Source organism: Mastigoproctus giganteus, chromosome 11, assembly GCF_048544385.1.
Source record: "Mastigoproctus giganteus isolate SK-2022 chromosome 11, ASM4854438v1, whole genome shotgun sequence".
Classification (NCBI taxonomy): Eukaryota; Metazoa; Arthropoda; class Arachnida; order Uropygi; family Thelyphonidae; genus Mastigoproctus; species Mastigoproctus giganteus.
The window spans coordinates 36,250,819-36,269,841 of NC_143585.1; the positions used below are offsets into that span (position 1 = coordinate 36,250,819).

The 19,023-nt window shown below is 35.8% G+C and overlaps 1 protein-coding gene across 2 annotated transcripts in view; it reads left to right on the plus strand.

Annotated features, from left to right (window-relative positions):
• Positions 1–19,023, plus strand: part of LOC150077905 (fibroblast growth factor receptor-like 1) — a 131,286-nt gene that overhangs the window by 109,011 nt on the left and 3,252 nt on the right. For both annotated transcript variants that reach the window (XM_090384784.1, XM_090384783.1), the window contains exons 4-5: positions 6,383–6,466; positions 9,343–9,624. In XM_090384784.1, coding sequence (XP_090240910.1) covers positions 6,383–6,466; positions 9,343–9,624 — 366 coding nt within the window. The remainder of the gene's footprint in view (positions 1–6,382; positions 6,467–9,342; positions 9,625–19,023) is intronic.

A 19,023-nucleotide genomic window follows, 5' to 3' on the forward strand; every position in this document is an offset into this window, starting at 1 on the left:
GCCACTTTATTAGATACACCTCTGCTGTGCACACAAATGGTTTGTCCCACAACGTTGCAAGTCACATTACCACAATTGTGGATATAAATGCAGCAGAACAACCTTTCTAGTATCAGTTAAGCATACAAACCATAGCAAGAATGGAGAAAAGGAGGGATCTAACAGACTTCAAATGTGGCATGGTAGTAGGTGCAAGATGTGTTGGACAAAGCATCTCTGAAATGGCAGTTCTCTTGAACTTTTCACGCACCACAGTTTCAAGGATGTATCGAGAATGGTGCAACGAACAGAAAACATCCTCTCAATGGCACTCCTGTGGAAGAAAATCGCTTGTTGATGAGAGAGGTCAGAGGAGGATGGCTAGAATTGTGCAAGCAAACAGACGGGCCACAATGTCGCACATCACATCAGAATACAACCTGTCAGAATACAGCCTTGGTGTGCAAAACAAAATATCGCAACAGACCACTAGTCACGAATGGGCTACAACAGCCGACGGCCACATCGTGTACCTTTGTTATCAACGAAGAACAAGAGGCATGCCTCCTGTGGGCACAGCAACACCAGCACTGGACTATCGAGGATTGGAAAACAGTTGCTTGGTCTGATGAGTTGAAGTTCCTGGTGCATCATTTTGATGGAAGGCTCAGAATTTGGCAAAAACAATATGAATCCATGGGCCTGTCATTTCTGACAACTACTGTGCAAGGTGGTGGGGGCAGTGTTATGGTGTGGGGAATGTTTTCTTGGCACACGTGGGTCCATTGATACCCATAGGTTCACATCTGAATGCCACATCGTACCTAAACATCGTTCTGACCAAGTGCATCCGTTCATGTTGACAGTTTATCTTCAGTCAGATGGTTACTTCCAGCAGGATAATTTGCCGGTGCACAAAGCCAAAATCACTATGGAATGGTTCCAGAAACATGACAATGACTTTTCTTTGCTGCAGTGGCCAGCTCAGTCCCTTAATCTCAATCCTATTGAACATCTTTGAGATTATCTGGAAAAGGCTGTTTGCTGCAGGCCTACACCTCTGTCGAATCTGAAGGAACTGTGTGACACACTCATGTCTGCATGGTACTCCATTCCTGCACAACGTTTTTGGAATCTTGTTCAATTCAGATGAATTCAGGCTATTTTGAAGGCTAAAGGAGGCTTAACACGCTACTAGGTAGGTGTACCTAATAAAGTCCCAAGTTATTCCTAGCATAGCGCAAGGAAGCCTGAGGTTTATGCTGCATCAGAAAAAATTTCCAAGTTACCCTGAGAGAGAGAGAGAGAGACAGGAATCACCAAGGAAGAGGAGAATGATGATATCCAGCTCAGGAACCTGGGTGTGCCAAGCCCATATTCACCAGATGTACACCCCTGGGGTTAGAAAATAATGCAACATTTAAAGGCATTTCAAAAACTATTCAGAATGATATTCTTGACTGTTTGCCGAAAATATGCTGGGATGAAATAAAAAGAGAAATTAAAGAAGCTTCATTCGTAGCTGTCATGGCTGATGACACAACAGATGTTTCACAACATATACAAATTGTAATTGTTCTGAGATATGAACTGAATGGAGACATTTTTGAGCATTTTTGGGGGTCTTTTTGCTCTGGAAAACCAAACGGCAGATGGAATATCAAAGTGCATTCTAGATCAGTTAAACATAATCCTCGAAGGAAATACTCAAAAGCTGGTTGTTCAGACATTTTATGGCGCAAGTGTGATGAAAGGCAAGAAAGGGAGAGTTCAGACTAAAATAAAAGAAGTGTACAAAAATGCACATTTTATTCACTGCTATGCACACCAACTGAATCTGATTATGAGAAATGCAGCAGGTAGTACCAGAGATTCAAGAATATTCTTTTCGAACCTCACGTCGATACCAACATTTTTCTCGAGATCACAGCATCTCTCTCTGTTCTCAGAAAGCATATGGACAGCTGTGTTGCCTGACCTTTCCCTACAAGATGGAACTTCAATATACGAACCGTGAACAGCATTTATGGAAATTTTGAATCCTTAAAAAAGTAAAGTGCATGGAGGAACTGCAAGTGACAGCAAACACAGATATGACAATTTCAGAAGCAACTGGAATTTTGCATATCTTGAGTAATGAAAAATTCCAGTTCTGGGTAGAAATTTTCCATCAGATAATGCCTCGTGTGGAAGCTATTTATAATCAAATGCAATCTCGAGAAATTGAGGCAGTTAAAATACATGAATATATAGGAAACTTTAAGAACACCATTCTAAAAATCAGGAATTCAATGTACTGTGAAAATCCTTCAAAAACACTCATGATTGAAGCGAAGGAAGTATGCGACTAAATAAGTGTTGACATGAAAGATATTCTTTTACAAATCAATCAACTGCTGCTAAATTGTTTAACAAGGAGAACTTTGTTATTTTTTGTACGAAAATGACAATGGAAGGGGTACGGGAGACTACTGAGGCATATCCCATGATTGAAAGAGAAAAACTTCTTATGGAATTACAACTTTTCTATAGCAGACATGATCTACACAATTATTGTAATTAACTGACTTGCTGAAATTTTTCTCAGAAAATAATCTAGCTGAAGTTCTTGGTGAACTTACAAAACTCATAAAAGTTCTTTTGACCATTCCAATGAGCCTCAGAAATTCTTTAGAACCCAAATGCTGCCATTCGACATTAAAAAGAATAAAAACATCTTTAAGGAGCACTATGAATCAGGAAAGGCTAAATGCTCAAGCAGTGCTTTCAATAGAGAAAAGCTTGGTCAACAGTGCACCAAACTTGAATGAAACAGTTATTAATCTATTTTCAAGAAATAAAAACCGAAGAATGGATTTTGTTTTTAAATAAAAGTTCAAGTCTATTAATGGTAAATGTCTAGTTAATGTTTTGTAGTATTTTTAACTTGCTTATTATTATTATTATTGCTGTGCATGTCTACATGTCTTATAACCAAGGTAATTTAATGTAACTTTAAGATGCAGCACCCCCAAACATCAGAGTCGCACGCCACCACTGCTCTTTTCTCAAGTTACTCCTTCAATTAACTTTGGAACAAATTTTTCCACTACAAACGAAGACAGAACAGATACATTACACATCAAACCATTAGAAAATGTATTATTCATGGCCAGTAACAAAGTCCGGGTCTTGTTGGCTATATAGAAACAGAGAAATAGACAAGAGTAGTATGTTTTTGTGAAAATGGCAAATGGACCTCAAAACCATAAACTTAACGAAACTTAACGCTTTGTAGTGACCGAAGTAGATGCTTTACTCTGCCTGGTAATTATTATTATTATTATTATTATTAGCCATATGGTTCAAGGAAGCCTGAAGCTTATGCTGAACCAGCAAAAAAAAATTCCCTGAGTTACCGTGAGAGAGAGAGAGAGTAAAAAGGAATCATCAAGAAAGAGAAGAATGATGATATCCAGCTCAGGACCCTGGGTGTGCCAAGCCCATACTCACCAGATGTGAGCCCCAAGGGTTAATTACTTATTCCCTCTCTGAACACCATGGGATAAACGCTAATTACGGGAAGGGTCCCTCCCAATACACTGGTCAGGACTCCATATGCAAGGATCAAATCAACCGCAATTGAAATGTGTCTCTTGTTAGCATAGTTTAATTTTAAGTAATAACTCATTCCTAGTCCTTGCAGTTTTTCGTTTCAGATAAAAAATAAGAAAAAAGAAAGCCAAATCTAGCGCAATAGGCGTTAAAAATGATAACACTGTTCATAGCCAGACTCTTATGCAACAAAGTTGTGTATTGTAAAATAAAACATATTCTCCTCTGACAACAGAGTATGCACACACAAAATACATAAATTCACCAACACTAAAATAAAATCAGACTGTGATGTATATTTAATATTTGACACTGCTGTTGCTGAATATTTCAAGACTATCTTTTATTTACTAATATTTCTATAAGCTTGGAATCAGTCTAAACAGTACTCAGGTGGTGGCCAGTCGCTGGGTCGATAAGAATGTGTTACATTTAATTTAAAATACTTGCTCGTTTATGAATGAAAATCGTGAATTGTCTTGAGAAATGAATCTGTGTTCCAAATTTCACGGGGCCCCTTTCAAGCTCGGTTCCAATGCAGCTGCATTGGCATAGTTATAGTTATGCCACTGGGTTTGTGTCACATTCCAGCTCCAACTCAATAAATAAAATGAAGAATAATATAAATTTTACTTACTTACGCAATATGGAGCACAATTATTCAAATAAAAACACACCAACATTATAATACAACTTTATAGTGATGCATACTGCATTCGGCAGGGCGAGAGGGGTTGCTCGGCCCTACAGCAGGAGCCAGACGAAAGTAATTAATTTTCATACATGTATACCCCATCTTATGTTTGGCCCATACCTAAAGTGGGGTATACATGTGTGAAAAGGTGTCTCAGTAGCCAGGCGGGCAGGAGCAGCAGTGCGTAGCACATGCTTCTTGATTAGACCGGGGTTCGAGCCTGTGACCACCACATATCCCTGGAGCAATATGGCCTTGGTTGCTAATGCTCCTAAAAACCAAATAACAACATGTGTGAAAATTAATTACTTTTGATATTTCAAGGGATGTGTAAAAACTGGCCTTGAAATAATTACAACCTTTATACAGTAATTTACACCTTTATAAATTATGCAGACTTTGTTGTTCACATATTATGAATTTAAAAAAAATAAAAATAAATAAATAAATAATAATAATAATAATAATGAGAACATTATTTTGTCTGTCCTTTGTACTCATTAATAAAATGCTAGTCATATTTTCTAAACATGTAAAAAAAATCATTGTTTTGGGTTTCACAGGAGCCCTTTAACTTAAAAAAAAAAAACCCTTTCCTTCTCTTTTTTCTTTTTATTTCTCTTTTTTTTTTTCATCTATTCTTTTTTTCCTTTTTTCGTTTAATTTTAATTTTTCTGCCAAGCGTGGGGCCCAGTTGGGCCCATTTGGCCCAATCGGCCTAAGGCTGGCCCTGCCATTACCGATAGGGTGGTCACAATTCAATGATCATTGAGCGTATTTCACTGCACACTATTGCCTAAGCGATTCCCTTCATTATGCTTCAGTGTTGCCTATGGTCTCATTAGTATTATTTTCTGTAGAACTTCTAAAATGATGGCTGGTCATTGCCATCTGTTTTAATGATCAGTTGTTGCAAGGTCCACCAGTGGTAATAGGCTTTGAATGTTGCTGTAATCTCTTTATCCATAGGTTGCAACAAACAAGTTACACTCTTGGCTTGAACATGATTTGTATGTTATCATTTAGGTCTTGGATCCTGATGGTCAGGCACTGTTCCTAAACAAGCAAGGTCCTGTTGTTGAAATTTGTTCCTTACAATATTTTTTGGTGAAGGGAGAGAAGCAAGAGTTTTTAAATTTATAATTCTAAAGTTATAAAAATGAAATTATATTGAAATGACATAAATCAGAGATTGCCTGCACAAATGTTTATAATTTTTCTTCAGTTCAATTTCTATTAATTAGTGGATGCTTCACTGTGTTTTAAAAAATATTCAGTTTTACTTGTTTTTATGGTTGTGTTTGCCTTGCCCTTCCACAATACATTGTGAACCTAGTGCAAATAAGTTTTTAAGAACCCTGTGTTCAAAAGCAGTCACTAGTCAGAGCAGTTACAAGTATTTCAGTGGTTGTTGTATGCACTGTGATAGATGAGTGGCCTGGTAGATTTTTATGTGAAGGCTTGGGGTGTCTGTTTTTAATGACAGTGCTAAATTTTTTTATGGTGATTTTTATAAAACCCTTTTAACAATATTTATAGAAGTACTGTATATAGGACTCAATTAATATTAACTTTTTAATATTCACAGAATGTTGATGTGTTAAAGTTACTGTTAAATTTTGCTTACAAGGATTCAAGAAATTTCAATGAATTCCTGCTAACTGTTGGAAAGGAAAAATTTGCATATTTTGGTTCAATAATTCACCACAGATTCTGTGAAGAGTTTGTAAAGCAGATATTTTATTTTTTTATACATGTATTAAAAAAATAAAATTAAAATTGAAAACTGTCAATTTATTAATTAAAAATTAATGCTGGCATTAACATTCATTATGTGACCAGTGCTGTAGGTCAAGGGATATAACATGGTCATGTTATATAACCTTGGTAAAAAAATGTTCTTTTTAACAGGATATTTCGAGGGTTATTAAAATAAATTTTTCTACTTATCTATTGATATCTTTTATTGATCAGTATTGAGATTTTAAATCAAAATACTAGAAAACAAAAGAACTATAATTTCTCTAATAGATTTCTTTGGTGTATATCTAAATAATTCTGAATGATATCTGATATTGCATGCCAAACATTTTTGATCATAAAGTTTTGGTTTAGGTGAGCAAGATTATGAAACATGGATGACAACTGATAATGATGACTCATCTTCAACTGGTACTGCTGGAAGAGGTTCGGTTGGTGGTATGTAATTAAGAATTTGTATTTATATCAAGATTTGTTTTCTCATATTTTGCTCTTATTGATGCATTACATTCTTTGCAGTTTGCTGTGAAGAATGTACCGTAAATTTGGTTTTTATCAGAATGTGAACACAAGTTATAGGAAGAGAGAAAAATAGTGATCTCATAAGTACGCATTTCATTTTTGGAAGATAGACCAAAACAATAAAAAATAATTAAATATTTATGAATTTGGCATGGAGTGAATTCATAAAATGTGCATATAAATATTTTTGCTTTATGCAGTGGTAGGTTATCTTTTGCCATCAAAAGTCAAAAGCTAAAAATTGATCTTTTTAGAAACTGATAAATTATACACTGTAATTCGATGTACTCTTTCTTGTACAAGTTACTGCAGTAGGCTCCCGATTATCCAGAAAAATATATTTTCTTGGATAATTAAAACAAAACCCACCCTAGATAATTTTCAAAAGGAAAGAAGAGTTACCCATAAATGTTGCCAAAAACACAAAATTTATATATATATATATACTTTCAAAATATAAGAGCTATAAAGCCTAATTCTTCCTACTTTAAATAATATTGTTTAAATATAAGATAACTTATCATACCTTTTTGTAGGAAATATCTTCACTCAACGCGCACATCAAATTGATCCGGTTAATATATAATATAAGAGATCTAAGTTTGTAACATGATAATATCCATATTAAAATGGCTATTATCGTATTCAGTTTTATTTATTACATATCATATAATACTTATTTATCCATATATAATATAATTAGTAATGTTCATCTGATAAGAATAATTGTTTCATATTAGTAAGTGGGACTTTGCACAAGGCTATCTATATAGTAGTAGTAGTGGCATGTGATGCAAGAAAGCAAATGTATGAGCTTATGCAGCATCAGCCAAAAAAAAAAAAAAAAAAAAAAAAATCACACCATTCCCTCCAAATGCCTGTTCAGTTCCTCCTTAAATTTATTCACCCTATCAACTTCCACAACGACAGATGGAAGTTTGTTCCAGCAATTAACCACCCACTGGCTAAAGGCAAATTTCCGCACATCTAATCTACATCTGTCTTTTCTTAATTTGAATTTATGCCCCCTTAGGTTCGTAATCTGAACAAGTGGAAGGATCCCATCAGAATTCAGCGTGCTGAACCCATTCAAGGCCTTAACACCTCAGTCAGATCACCGCGCAGGTGCCTAGTCTCCAGCCACTGCAATTTGCAGAACTTAAGCCTCTCTTGATAAGAGGATCCCTTCATTCCCCTCACCAATCTTGTTGCCCTTCTCTGTACACACTCAAGTAAATCTACATTCTTCCTAAAATGAGGCCTCCAGACCTGTATGCAGTACTCAAGGCGTGGCCTGACCATTGCCTTATACAGAGGGATAATCACCTCCTTTTCCCTGCTAGCAAAATTCCTATATATCATTGACAAAACCCCATGACCTGCCCTGGCAGCCTGTCTGCATTGCTCAGAAAACTTCATATCTGCCTGCACAATTACTCCCAGGTCTTTTTCATTTTCTACCACCTTAAGTGTAGTACCACACAGTTGGTACGTTTCTCTGGGGTTACTTCTACCCATATGCAGTACTTTGCATTTGTCAAGGTTAAACTTCAGTTGCCACTTCTTAGCCCATCTGCTCAAATTATCCAGATCCTGTTGCAGTAGCACACTGCTATTACTGTCATTAACAACCCTGCCAACCTTTGTATCATCTGCAAACTTCGACACTAAGCCTGATATACCTTCATCAATATCATTGATAAATATACAAAACAACAGTGGACCGATTAATGATGGATATCTTGAGCTGTAGGTGTTATTCCTCCTCCAGTTGGTCACCTTTCTTACCATTTATTTCTGCTAAATTTTAAAATCCAAAATTTCAATTGTAGGTTTTCAGGAGTGATGGTGTTTGGTAGCTCGGTCAGATATGCACTGCACACATGCCGAGAGGTGATTGTATTTTGCACATCAGTAGTTTTGTCCCACTGTAAAGCAAAATGTTTGCCACTTACACACACACACACACACACACACACACACACACACACACACACACACACACACACACACACACACACACACACACACACACACACACAACGGTAATTGCTCCTCCACATTGTATGCCATTTATTCTATGTAACATTGCACAGGATCAATGTCATTTGACAAAGAAATTTTGTCAATAGCTTATTCTACCTTCTTTCATTAATGTTTGCCAAATAAATCACTATTTGTCATTAATGTTGTGGCTGGCTTTATCAGCTGCTTGGCAGTAGTGTGACTTTACTCTATGAGGAGTGCAACTCTGAATGATGCCTCTTTAGTTTTGGTGTTTCTCTGCCCTAACAATAAAAGTCACTGATTTCTGGGTGGAAAGTATTATTTTCTCTTGTTCTGGAAAAACTTTGTTTTCCAAAAAATGCAGTGTGCTTTGCTTGAAAATTTTGTGAAAACTTTCAAGGCCTCATGGCATCATTTGACAGTTTCATAACAGACAATGTGTAGAGGACTACAGGCGAGCAGTTTGACAGTCCAATAAAATTCCATCTTCAAATATTCGTCGTTGTACTTCCTGTTCACATTTTTCTTTTCCTCTGCTTTTAGCACTTATGTTGTTATTTAATGGTAAAACAACTTATTTTATAGTATCACGCCCTACCATTTGATATACAAGACATTCTTATGTCTTGTACAACTGTTGATTTTTTGACAGGATTTTAGTTGTCACAGGATATTAAACTTTAAGCAGTGCAGATTTATATTTCAATTAGATAATAAGTTGATATTTATTGTCAAAGATGGATATTTTAGGATTTTGTTTTATGGAATTTTTTCCCCATAACTAGAAAAACCAAGATTACCTCACACATCAAAATATGAGCGTAGTATGGTCCAGAGACCTGTGGGAAGTGCTGTCAAGTTTAAATGTGTTGCCACAGGAGATCCTCCACCTCAGGTTATATGGCTGAAGAATAACCAGCTATTAGAAGAGCATTTTCAACGTGTTAAGAAAGGACGATGGTCACTGCATATTCGTAATCTTCAGGTTTCAGACAGTGGGAATTACACTTGTGTTATTCATAACATGTTGGGAACTGTAAATGACTCATTTTCTCTCGAAGTTGTTGGTAAGTTTAATAAACATATAGGGTTTAAAGAATAGCTGGACACAAAATGATAAAATATTTCTAGAATATTTAGGATGCATTTTATCAAATTAGCTTTTAGTATGCATGCATATCGTTGAAGTTGAACACAGATGCATTTTATTATTTCTATATCCTGCACATGCACCACACTCACAAAACACATTGATGTGGAAATAAGGCTTTTCTAAAAATATTACAATAGGAATATTACTGTAGCAGTGCACTGCAACTAGTGAACTAGTTATAGTGGACACAGCTTACTGTGATTACTTTGGGACTCAGCTAAAGTGATAACAATAACTGAAGAAATAAGAATGCAGCTCTTTAGTGTTATTTATCGATGCAGAGCAGAAATGTATACATAAAAAGGTGGAAGTGAACTGAAAGAAAACAATAAAATCAAGAAATATAAAATACTTGACTGTCCACTATCTCTTTGAGAAAGTCATCAATAAAAATGAAACCTGTACAAACCATTAAAATAAAATAAAGAAAATATTAAAATCCATAATTATAAAAGGGTTAATGCTGTACTGTAAATAGTCAGATTGTTAGGAGCAGACACAGTACAGCCACTCCCTGACTTACGTAAAGGTTGCGTTCCGCGGAAATCTGTGCAAGTCGGAATTTTCCTAAATGTTTATGCAGCACTTGCAACTATGCGCGCTGAATTTGATTGAAGCAAAAAAGAAATGTTCGATGAACATGTAAATAAAATTATTTATTCAAATTTTTTATCTCAAGCACAGGAAAAATGACAAAAGTGTACAAAATTACAAAAATTTCAAAATTATAAAATTACAAAAAGAGAGAGGAGACAGGCATAACGTCAGCAAGTTTTACCTTTCGAGCATTGTTGCCAGAATTAACTCTCCAGCTGATAAGTACACTGCTGTGGAAGTTGAGGAGATTTAGAAGGGGTTTTTTCCAACACCACAAAATTTCTCTGTAGCTGTAGAATTGACATTGGCAACTTCATCACATACTTTAATGTTTTGGAAACCAGCGAGATGCTTGAACCTATTAAACCACCCATTGCTTACCACAAACTTGGCTTGGGGTTTTCTGTACTTATCCTTAATGTCTTCATAAATACTTCTTGCTTTTCCATCCATATTATTAATAGCTTTTCTATCTTCAATATAGCATCTGAACACTGTTGATCTTAAATGCATTGATCCTTTAACATGTTCTTTTACACATGCACTGTCCTTTAAAATAGTATTCACTGTTGAAGCAATGAGACATAGATGACAAACTTCTTAATCATCTTCATTTCTAAATCAGTTTTGTTTTGTTTCCTAGCACTGCCACCACTTGCACTTTCTGTTGGTCACTTTCCCTTCACCATTGTAATAAGTAAATAGGAATGAAGAGAAGATTCTGAAAATTTATTTATGTTTTTTGTATGATTGAAGATTTCAGTGAAGGGGAACACATTTCACCATAATACTATAACAAAAACCCACAGAATTCCAGTTATCGGTATTATTTCCAATGCAATAAGATCGAGTTTACTACCAGTTTATAATAGATTGCACTAACAGAAAAACCCAATAAACTGAAAAGTGCAAATTGTTTTTGTTTTATGGTAGTGACCTCCAGAAATGTGTTTTAGCAAAATATCACAAAGGCATTCAAAATTGATTCTTATAATGGAACATATGATAACGATGAAAGTGTAGTGCAATTTCCATTATAAAAATGACCTTTTAGAGAGATAAATAGCTTAGTTATATAGTAAATATTTTAAATTCCAAAGTCTTGGAACGAATTACCAAAAAAAAAAAAAAAGTGTGTTGTTAGGTTCACGTTATGATATTATCACAGTACCTCCATTTATTCCTATGGGATGCAAAATACGTTTCCACGATTTTTTTAAGTTTGCACCGGAAAAAAACACTTATGTAAAGTCGAATTTCCATAAGTCGAGTATTACGTAAGTTGGGGAGTGCCTGTACTTTCCTTCATGGAGTAACAACACAGACAACCATATGAACTGTACAAAGCAACAGCAGTAAGATATGAAATGTGTTGAAGTTCAAGAACAGATTGGGATGTTACTTAATTACTTCCACTGCACATGCGTGTTTACGCATGTGCAGTGGAAGTAATTAAGTAACAAGTAACTGTAATAAGGCAAAAAAAATATATATATTGATAATATAAACTGAAGCACTGATTACAGTAATCAGTGTTTTTTCTATATACTGGTATGCCTCTGATTAATAACATTATCCATGATTACAATAAGCAGGTTGCACTGTATTTGAACTATTTACACTGAGGCAGTTCTCTTATGTATAGGGTATACAAAAACAGTGATTTTTTCCCCTTGTTTATTCAGTTGACACTACGTTTGTTGTGTCAACTGAATATTGAGGTGTTACAGTGAAATATGACAAAGAGTCTGCCTCATAACTGCTATTAACAAAGGAAGGGGGGGGGGAGGATGTGTGAAAAACAGGATCCATTTGATCAAAATGCTGGCAAATTGGGGTAAACATATACATTTAAAAATGTACTAAATAGGTTGCAGTTATCTCATGAGTGCAATGTTGATTTTCCAAACTGTAGATTTCTTATTGTAGTGTTTCAGTTAATTAAAGATAATGGTACTTTTCTTACCAATCGAAATGTTTTAATCACCCCTGAGTATAGATAGTAAACTGTCCAGTAGTGAGGTGCATCCAGTAATGGCATTATTTAGCTAATATTTTCTGAAAAGGCATGTTGATATCAACAGTTTACTACAATGAAAATATTCATTAGTTTGTTTTGATTCATTGGCTAATATTCATGCCATGTGTGAATGCAAAGATTTGATAGTCTGATCCTTTAGTGAGGTTGGATTTGGATTTCAAATAGTTTGACAATAATTTTTTTACTATGGAGCTATGGATCATACAGGCTTGATGATGAAACCTAAACGCTTGTTTTGAACTGGATTGAGTATTCTATTTGAATCCCTGTCAAGATGTAACCTTCTTAGGTGCCTGAATTTTGGGACTTTTTGGTTGTAAACATAAAACTGTAAATGAAGGCTATGAACAGTGGTTAACATGTTTTCTTGTGGAGTTGTTCTCAGTGTGGCACATGAACGTTATTATGTACGGAAGTTGGGGAAAAATGGTGAATGCAAAAGTGACTGATGTGCTGCTAAATCAAATGATGTTTAAGTATGTTGTAGCTTCGGTTCCTTTTTTTCTTTGGCACACTGTGTATAAAAACTTTTTTTCCCTTCCCAGTAGTTGATTCCCAAGGTCTGCAAATAGTAACTATTGTATTTTATAAATGGACTACTCATCTTGATTCTAACTGCAGGTCAGCTGTGTAAATGCCCTCATCAATCCTAGATTAGGAGAGTTTTTTTAAAATATTGCATGATTACAGTTGCTGGTTTTATGTTTATGAGGAGAAAACCAGAACCAATCCATGAAAGAACATCCCCAAAAAGTATTTAAATAATAGCTCTTGAAGAATCTTATTGTATTCATTCAAACAATGGAAAGTTTTTTTTTTTCCTCGTATAGTTTGCTGTTTCTAGAGCTGACCAATCAGTGGGATTGCCTACCATGTGGCTGAAGCTCATCCATTATTAGCAGAAATTACTTCTCACACCTAGTGATAGTTATTTGATTTTTAACAGACATTATGTGTCTTGAGAGGCCAAGACATTTAATTTCAGCTAATAATCAAATAACTCAAGGATGTAGCAAAAACAGTTGTTTAGTATTAGTAGTCATAAATGATACAAGAAGGTAAGCTTATAAAGAAAAAAAAAAAAACTAAACAAAAAAAACCCGCCCCACTCATCAATCCATCCCCTCTAATAATTTCTCTAGTTCTTCCATGAAATTATTCAAACTGCTTATACAGCAACAGATGTAAATTTGTTCCAACAGTTAACCACCCACTGGTTAAAGGAAACCTTTTCACATTTATCCTTTAGCCATTCTCCATCAATTAGAATTTATGTCTCCTCATGTGTGTAATTTGAACCAGAGGAAGAGTGCCATCAGCATTGAGCTTGCCCAATCCATTCAAAGCCTTAAACACCTTAATCAGATTACTGTGCAGGTTCCTAGCCTCCAGATTGCAGAATTGAGGTGCCTCTGTAGCCAGGTGGGCAGGAGTAGCAGTGCGTAGCTGTTTGTTTGTTTGTTTGTTATTTGGTTTTTAGGAGCATTAGCAACTAAGGCCATATTGCTCCGGGGATATGCGGTGGTCATTCCCTGACCTTTCCACATCCTCCGTATTTGGTGGGCACGGGCTCAAGAAGCATGTGCTACGCACTGCTGCTCCTGCCCACCTGGCTACGGAGGCGCCCAGTGCGTAGCACACGCTTCTTGATTAGACAGGGGTTTGAGCCCTGTGCCCACCAAATATGGAGGATGTGGAAAGGTCAGGGAATGACCACCGCATATCCCTGGAGCAATATGGCCTTAGTTGCTAATGCTACTAAAAACTAAATAACAAACAAACAAATCTTCACCAATCTCATTGCTCCTCTCTGCATCCATTCCAGCAGATCTACATCCTTCCTAAAATAAGGCCTCCAGACCTGTATGCAGTTAGGCTGAAGATGTGGCCTAACCATTGCCTTACACAATGGGATAATCACCTCCTCATACCTGCTAACAAAGTTTCTGTATATCATTGGCAAAATCCAATGAGCTGTCCTGGCAGCCAGTTTGCATTGCTCAGAGAACTTCATATATGACTACAGAATTATCCCCAGATCTTTCATTTTCCACTACCCTGAGTGTAGTGGAAAATAGTTTACTTAATTACTTCCACTTTCTAAGGCCATATTGATAGCTATACACAAGTACAGCAGACAAGTACAAGTACAGTAAATAGATGGTAACACACAGTTGGTACATTAATCTGGGATTACTGCTACCCATATGCAGTACCTTGTATTTGTCAATGTTAAACTTCAACTGCCATTTCTCAGCCCATTGGCCTAATTTTTCTAGTTCTTGTTGCAGTAGCTTACTGTCATTGCTTAGACATTAAGCCTGATTTACCTTCATCAGTGTTATTAATAAATATAAAAAACAACAGTGGAACCAGCACTGAACCCTGGGGACTCCACTAATCCAGCCAGCATAGAAAGGTAAAAATGTATATCTGAACCACATTCACGTTTTCAGAATATACTAAAAACAAATTCTGTATGTGACTTGTACGGCAAACACAAAGCATTCAGTTTTCAAAGGCATCTTCCTAGCCAGGTGGGAAGGAGCAGTAGGGTTCGAGCCCGTCACCACCAAATATGGAGGATGCGGAAAGGTCAGGGAATGACCACCGCATATCCCGGAGCAATATGGCCTTAGTTGCTAATGCTCCTAAAAACCAAATAACAAACAAAACATTCCATTTTCAGACTTTTATTGCTTTTCTTCTTTCTTCTTTTAGCTCTCTTTCAAAATTAAAGTAAATTAAATACAAATACAGTAGACTCTTGATTTTCCTGGATAGATGGGAAAAAAATATTCCCAGATAATCGATTTCCTGGTTAATCCAAAAATACAGTAAGTCCCCGACATATGTAAGAGATATGTTCCAGGACTTCTTATGTAAGTCGAGATTTGCGTAACTCAGGAATGACTAATAAAATATTGCTGCTGTATCCCTGATATGCCAAAATTACAAAAACCACATAATATCCTCAGAAGAATGAAGAACAATAGTTGTGTATTTTTAATAAGTTCAATTAAAAACTTTATCTGGGGACAGCGGTGAAGTAGCTGGTGTGGCATATAAGAAAAGAAAACATAAAAGGAAGAAAAAAACGCATGTTATTGTACAGTACTGTAAAAACTGGTATGTATTTCGTAGCCTTGGTTATTATTATAGTTGACTTTCATTGGTGCCAACTGCTTCTCGTATAGGCGCCTCCGTAGCCAGGTGGGAAGGAGCAGCAGTGCGTAGCACACGCTTCTTGATTAGACCGGGGTTCGAGCCCGTCACCACCAAATACGGAGGATGCGGAAAGGTCATTCAGGGAATGACCACCGCATATCCCGGAGCAATATGGCCTTAGTTGCTAATGCTCCTAAAAACCAAATAACAACAACAACAGCTTCTCGTATTCTGTCCTTTGTTGTGTTCACCGTTGCCACTGACAAATTCCGTGCAATACGTGTTAAAAGGAATTCCGCGCGATACTTGTTAATGTTTGGCCATTTTCATACATCCTTATTATTTTAATTTTCTAATCCAAATCGATTGCTTTCCTTTTCTTGATAGACTTACTAGTACCACTGTCACTTATTCTCTTAGTCAGCACCATGATAATGGTCAAAACGAAATTTTCTGAAAAGAACATTATTATTATTATTAGCTACATGGTGCAAGGAAGCCTGAGGCTTATGCTGCACCAGCAAAAAAAAAAAAAAATTCCCAAGCTACCCTGAGAGAGAGAGAGAGAGAGAGAGAGAGAGAGAGAGAGAGAGAGAGAAGTAGAAGGGAATTACCTAGAAAAGAAGACTGATGATATCTAGCTCAGGACCCTTGGTGTGCCAAGACCATACTCACCAGATGTGAACTTCACAGGGTTAAGGCGAAAACTCACTGTTATCACATTTTACTAAAGCACATTTCTGGAGGTCACTGCCATAAAACAATAAAAACAATTTGCACTTTCTGAGTTATTCGGCTTTTCTGTTAGTGCAATTCATTATAACTCCCCAGGGGGCTCACATCTGGTGAGTATGGGCTTGGCTCACCCAGGGTCCTAAGCTGGATATCATCATTCTTCCCTTTCTTGGCAATTCTCTTTTACTTCTCTCTCTTGCCTGGTACAGCATAAGCCTCAGGCATCATTTTCGCAATTTTTAAACAAAAAAAAAAAAAAAGTTACTATAAAAAAAAATTCTGACATGCATAACGAAACAAAATTTGTCCTTTTGTAGTGTGATGGAAACACAACGATCGATGTGATGCACTAAAACAAACTAGACATTTTTGGGGGGGGTGAAGACAGCAGGGGTTGCAAGATAATAGGCACACTAATCTCCTAATGACACCTTATAATGCCACTTCTTGTCGCTTATTTACAACTTGCAAAACATCTGTTTATATCGATTCTATTTATTACTTGAATTTTATGAATTCTTTTTTTTTTTTTTTTTTTTTTTAATTTGGAATTTTGAAGTGTCCCAGTTAATCCACTTCTTGGTTAATCTGATTCTGGTAAATCGAGAGTCTGCTGTACTTGTGTATAGCTATCAAACATGGAGTCAAATCACAAAATATTCTGAAAACATTCACCTAAAAACAAAGAAAGAACTGAAGCAAAAAAATAAAATAATAAAATAAAATAATATAAATAAATAAAGTAAATAAATAAAATAAAAGAACAAACCATTTAGGGATACAAATAAACAGTTTCAAAAATACATCCAGTGCATTTATGAAAACCTTTTCTTCTCTTTTTCAAGTTGTTTAAGAATAAATTCCATTTATATAAAATCATTCAGGTCAATAGGAGGGTTAAATTTTATATTTATGTATTATCTCTGCAGGCTCCTTACTAAATTGTGTTGTCATCATTATATGATTAATTATCCCAAAACCTAACAGATTTCAACAATTAGAGTGAATTTTTTAATGTTCATTTTATACTGCTCTCCTAACTTTTAAGCTTCAGAATACTGAAATAGTCATTTAGAACTACATAGGGCTAACACATATCTGGCATTCTGAACAGATGCTTTCCTTAGGATGTCAGTTTATATAAAAGCTAATATAAAATGAGCAAATTGAAGCAAATGGCATTTTATCAAATTCTACTTTGAGTGTGTTTATTCTCAAGTTCATCCTCACACAATTTCTTTTGGAGTATGAGGGGTGTTTGAAAAGTTTGTGGCCTGAGTATGAAAGGGTAATGGTACAATGTTAAAATGTATATACTTAATGAATAACACTTCAAATAGTAACCTGCAAAGTTTTGTGCAGGTTCAGTAACACTGTTTTTTAATTACAGGTCCTGAAGTTAATAAAGGTGGACAAAATCAGTCACTGTGCAGTCATCCAATATTTGGGGGGGGGGAAGAGGCCAATGCCAAAAGTAATTCATGAGTATATGGTTACAACATTGGGGGAGGAAGCCCCTTCCTATTCCATGGTCGAGAAGTGTGCAGCAAATATAAGCCAATGGAGGGAGAACCTGGAAGATGACTCACATTGTGGAAGACCTGCAACCCACATCACTCCAGAAGTTTTGCAAGTGGGCATGATCTGGTGATGAGTGACAGTTCAGTACATTGCCAGTGTCTTGGCTATCTAATCTGAACATGTGTACTACATAATAACAGAAGTTCTTGCTATGAACTTCTGTTATTATGTCAGCACGATGGATCCCAAAGTCGTTGACAGCAGATCAAACACACACACATGAGTTGCCAATTAAAGGGAACATTTGCATTGTTTTCCAGCAAAATTTTTTTGCAAGGTTTGTGACCACTGATGAGACATGAGATGTGGGTCCATCATGTTCAGCCAGAGACAAAGGAGCAGTCCAAAGAGTGGAAACACAGTTCTTCTCCATCTCTAAAGAAAGCCAAGTTGAGTTCTTCTGCTGGCAAAGTGATGACATTAGTTTATTGGGATGCTAATGGAATGTTGCTAGTAGATTACTTTCATTTCTGATTTTAGACAATCACAGGTTCATATTATGCTGACCTTGCAAGGCTGAGTTAGTCAGTCTCAGGCAAGGGTAGCATGGTTTTCCCCCCCAGAAACTAGGGTTTTTTGTCCAGCAAACCGAAAATAAACCACAGAACACATGCAATTTACAGACAATATACATGGAGCAATATGGCCTTAGTTGCTAATGCTCCTAGAACCCTACTACAATAACAACAGTTACACTTGAAGAGTTTTATTATTTATTATATATGTGCCCATTTTAAAAATGCTGAAACATTTTAAAAATCAGTATTGTATTCAGAACCATGGGGAGAAAGAATATTCTTATGTAAAAAAGAGTAGTGAAGGTCAATGTTATGTATACTGTTTATTGTATAGGTGTGATATTGAAGCATTAAATAAAGGAAAAGGTGACTATCAAAACAAATTTAACTTTAACTGAAAAACAGACTGAATCAAAGAATTTTTTGAAGTTTGCATAACATAGTCCTTTTAAAATATTATATATTTACAAAATTTTAAATTTTTATTTTCAAAAAAAGAAAGACACCAAAAAAGTTGGTGTCTTTCTTTTTTTTGGATTTTAAAATGTGGCAACTCTAAAACTACATTAAAAACTTGTCTGTTTTTAATGTAGCATGTTTTTATGACACTTTCTATCAGGTATAAGTAGTGTTTTATAACTATAAATCCACATAAGGAACATTAATAATCTTG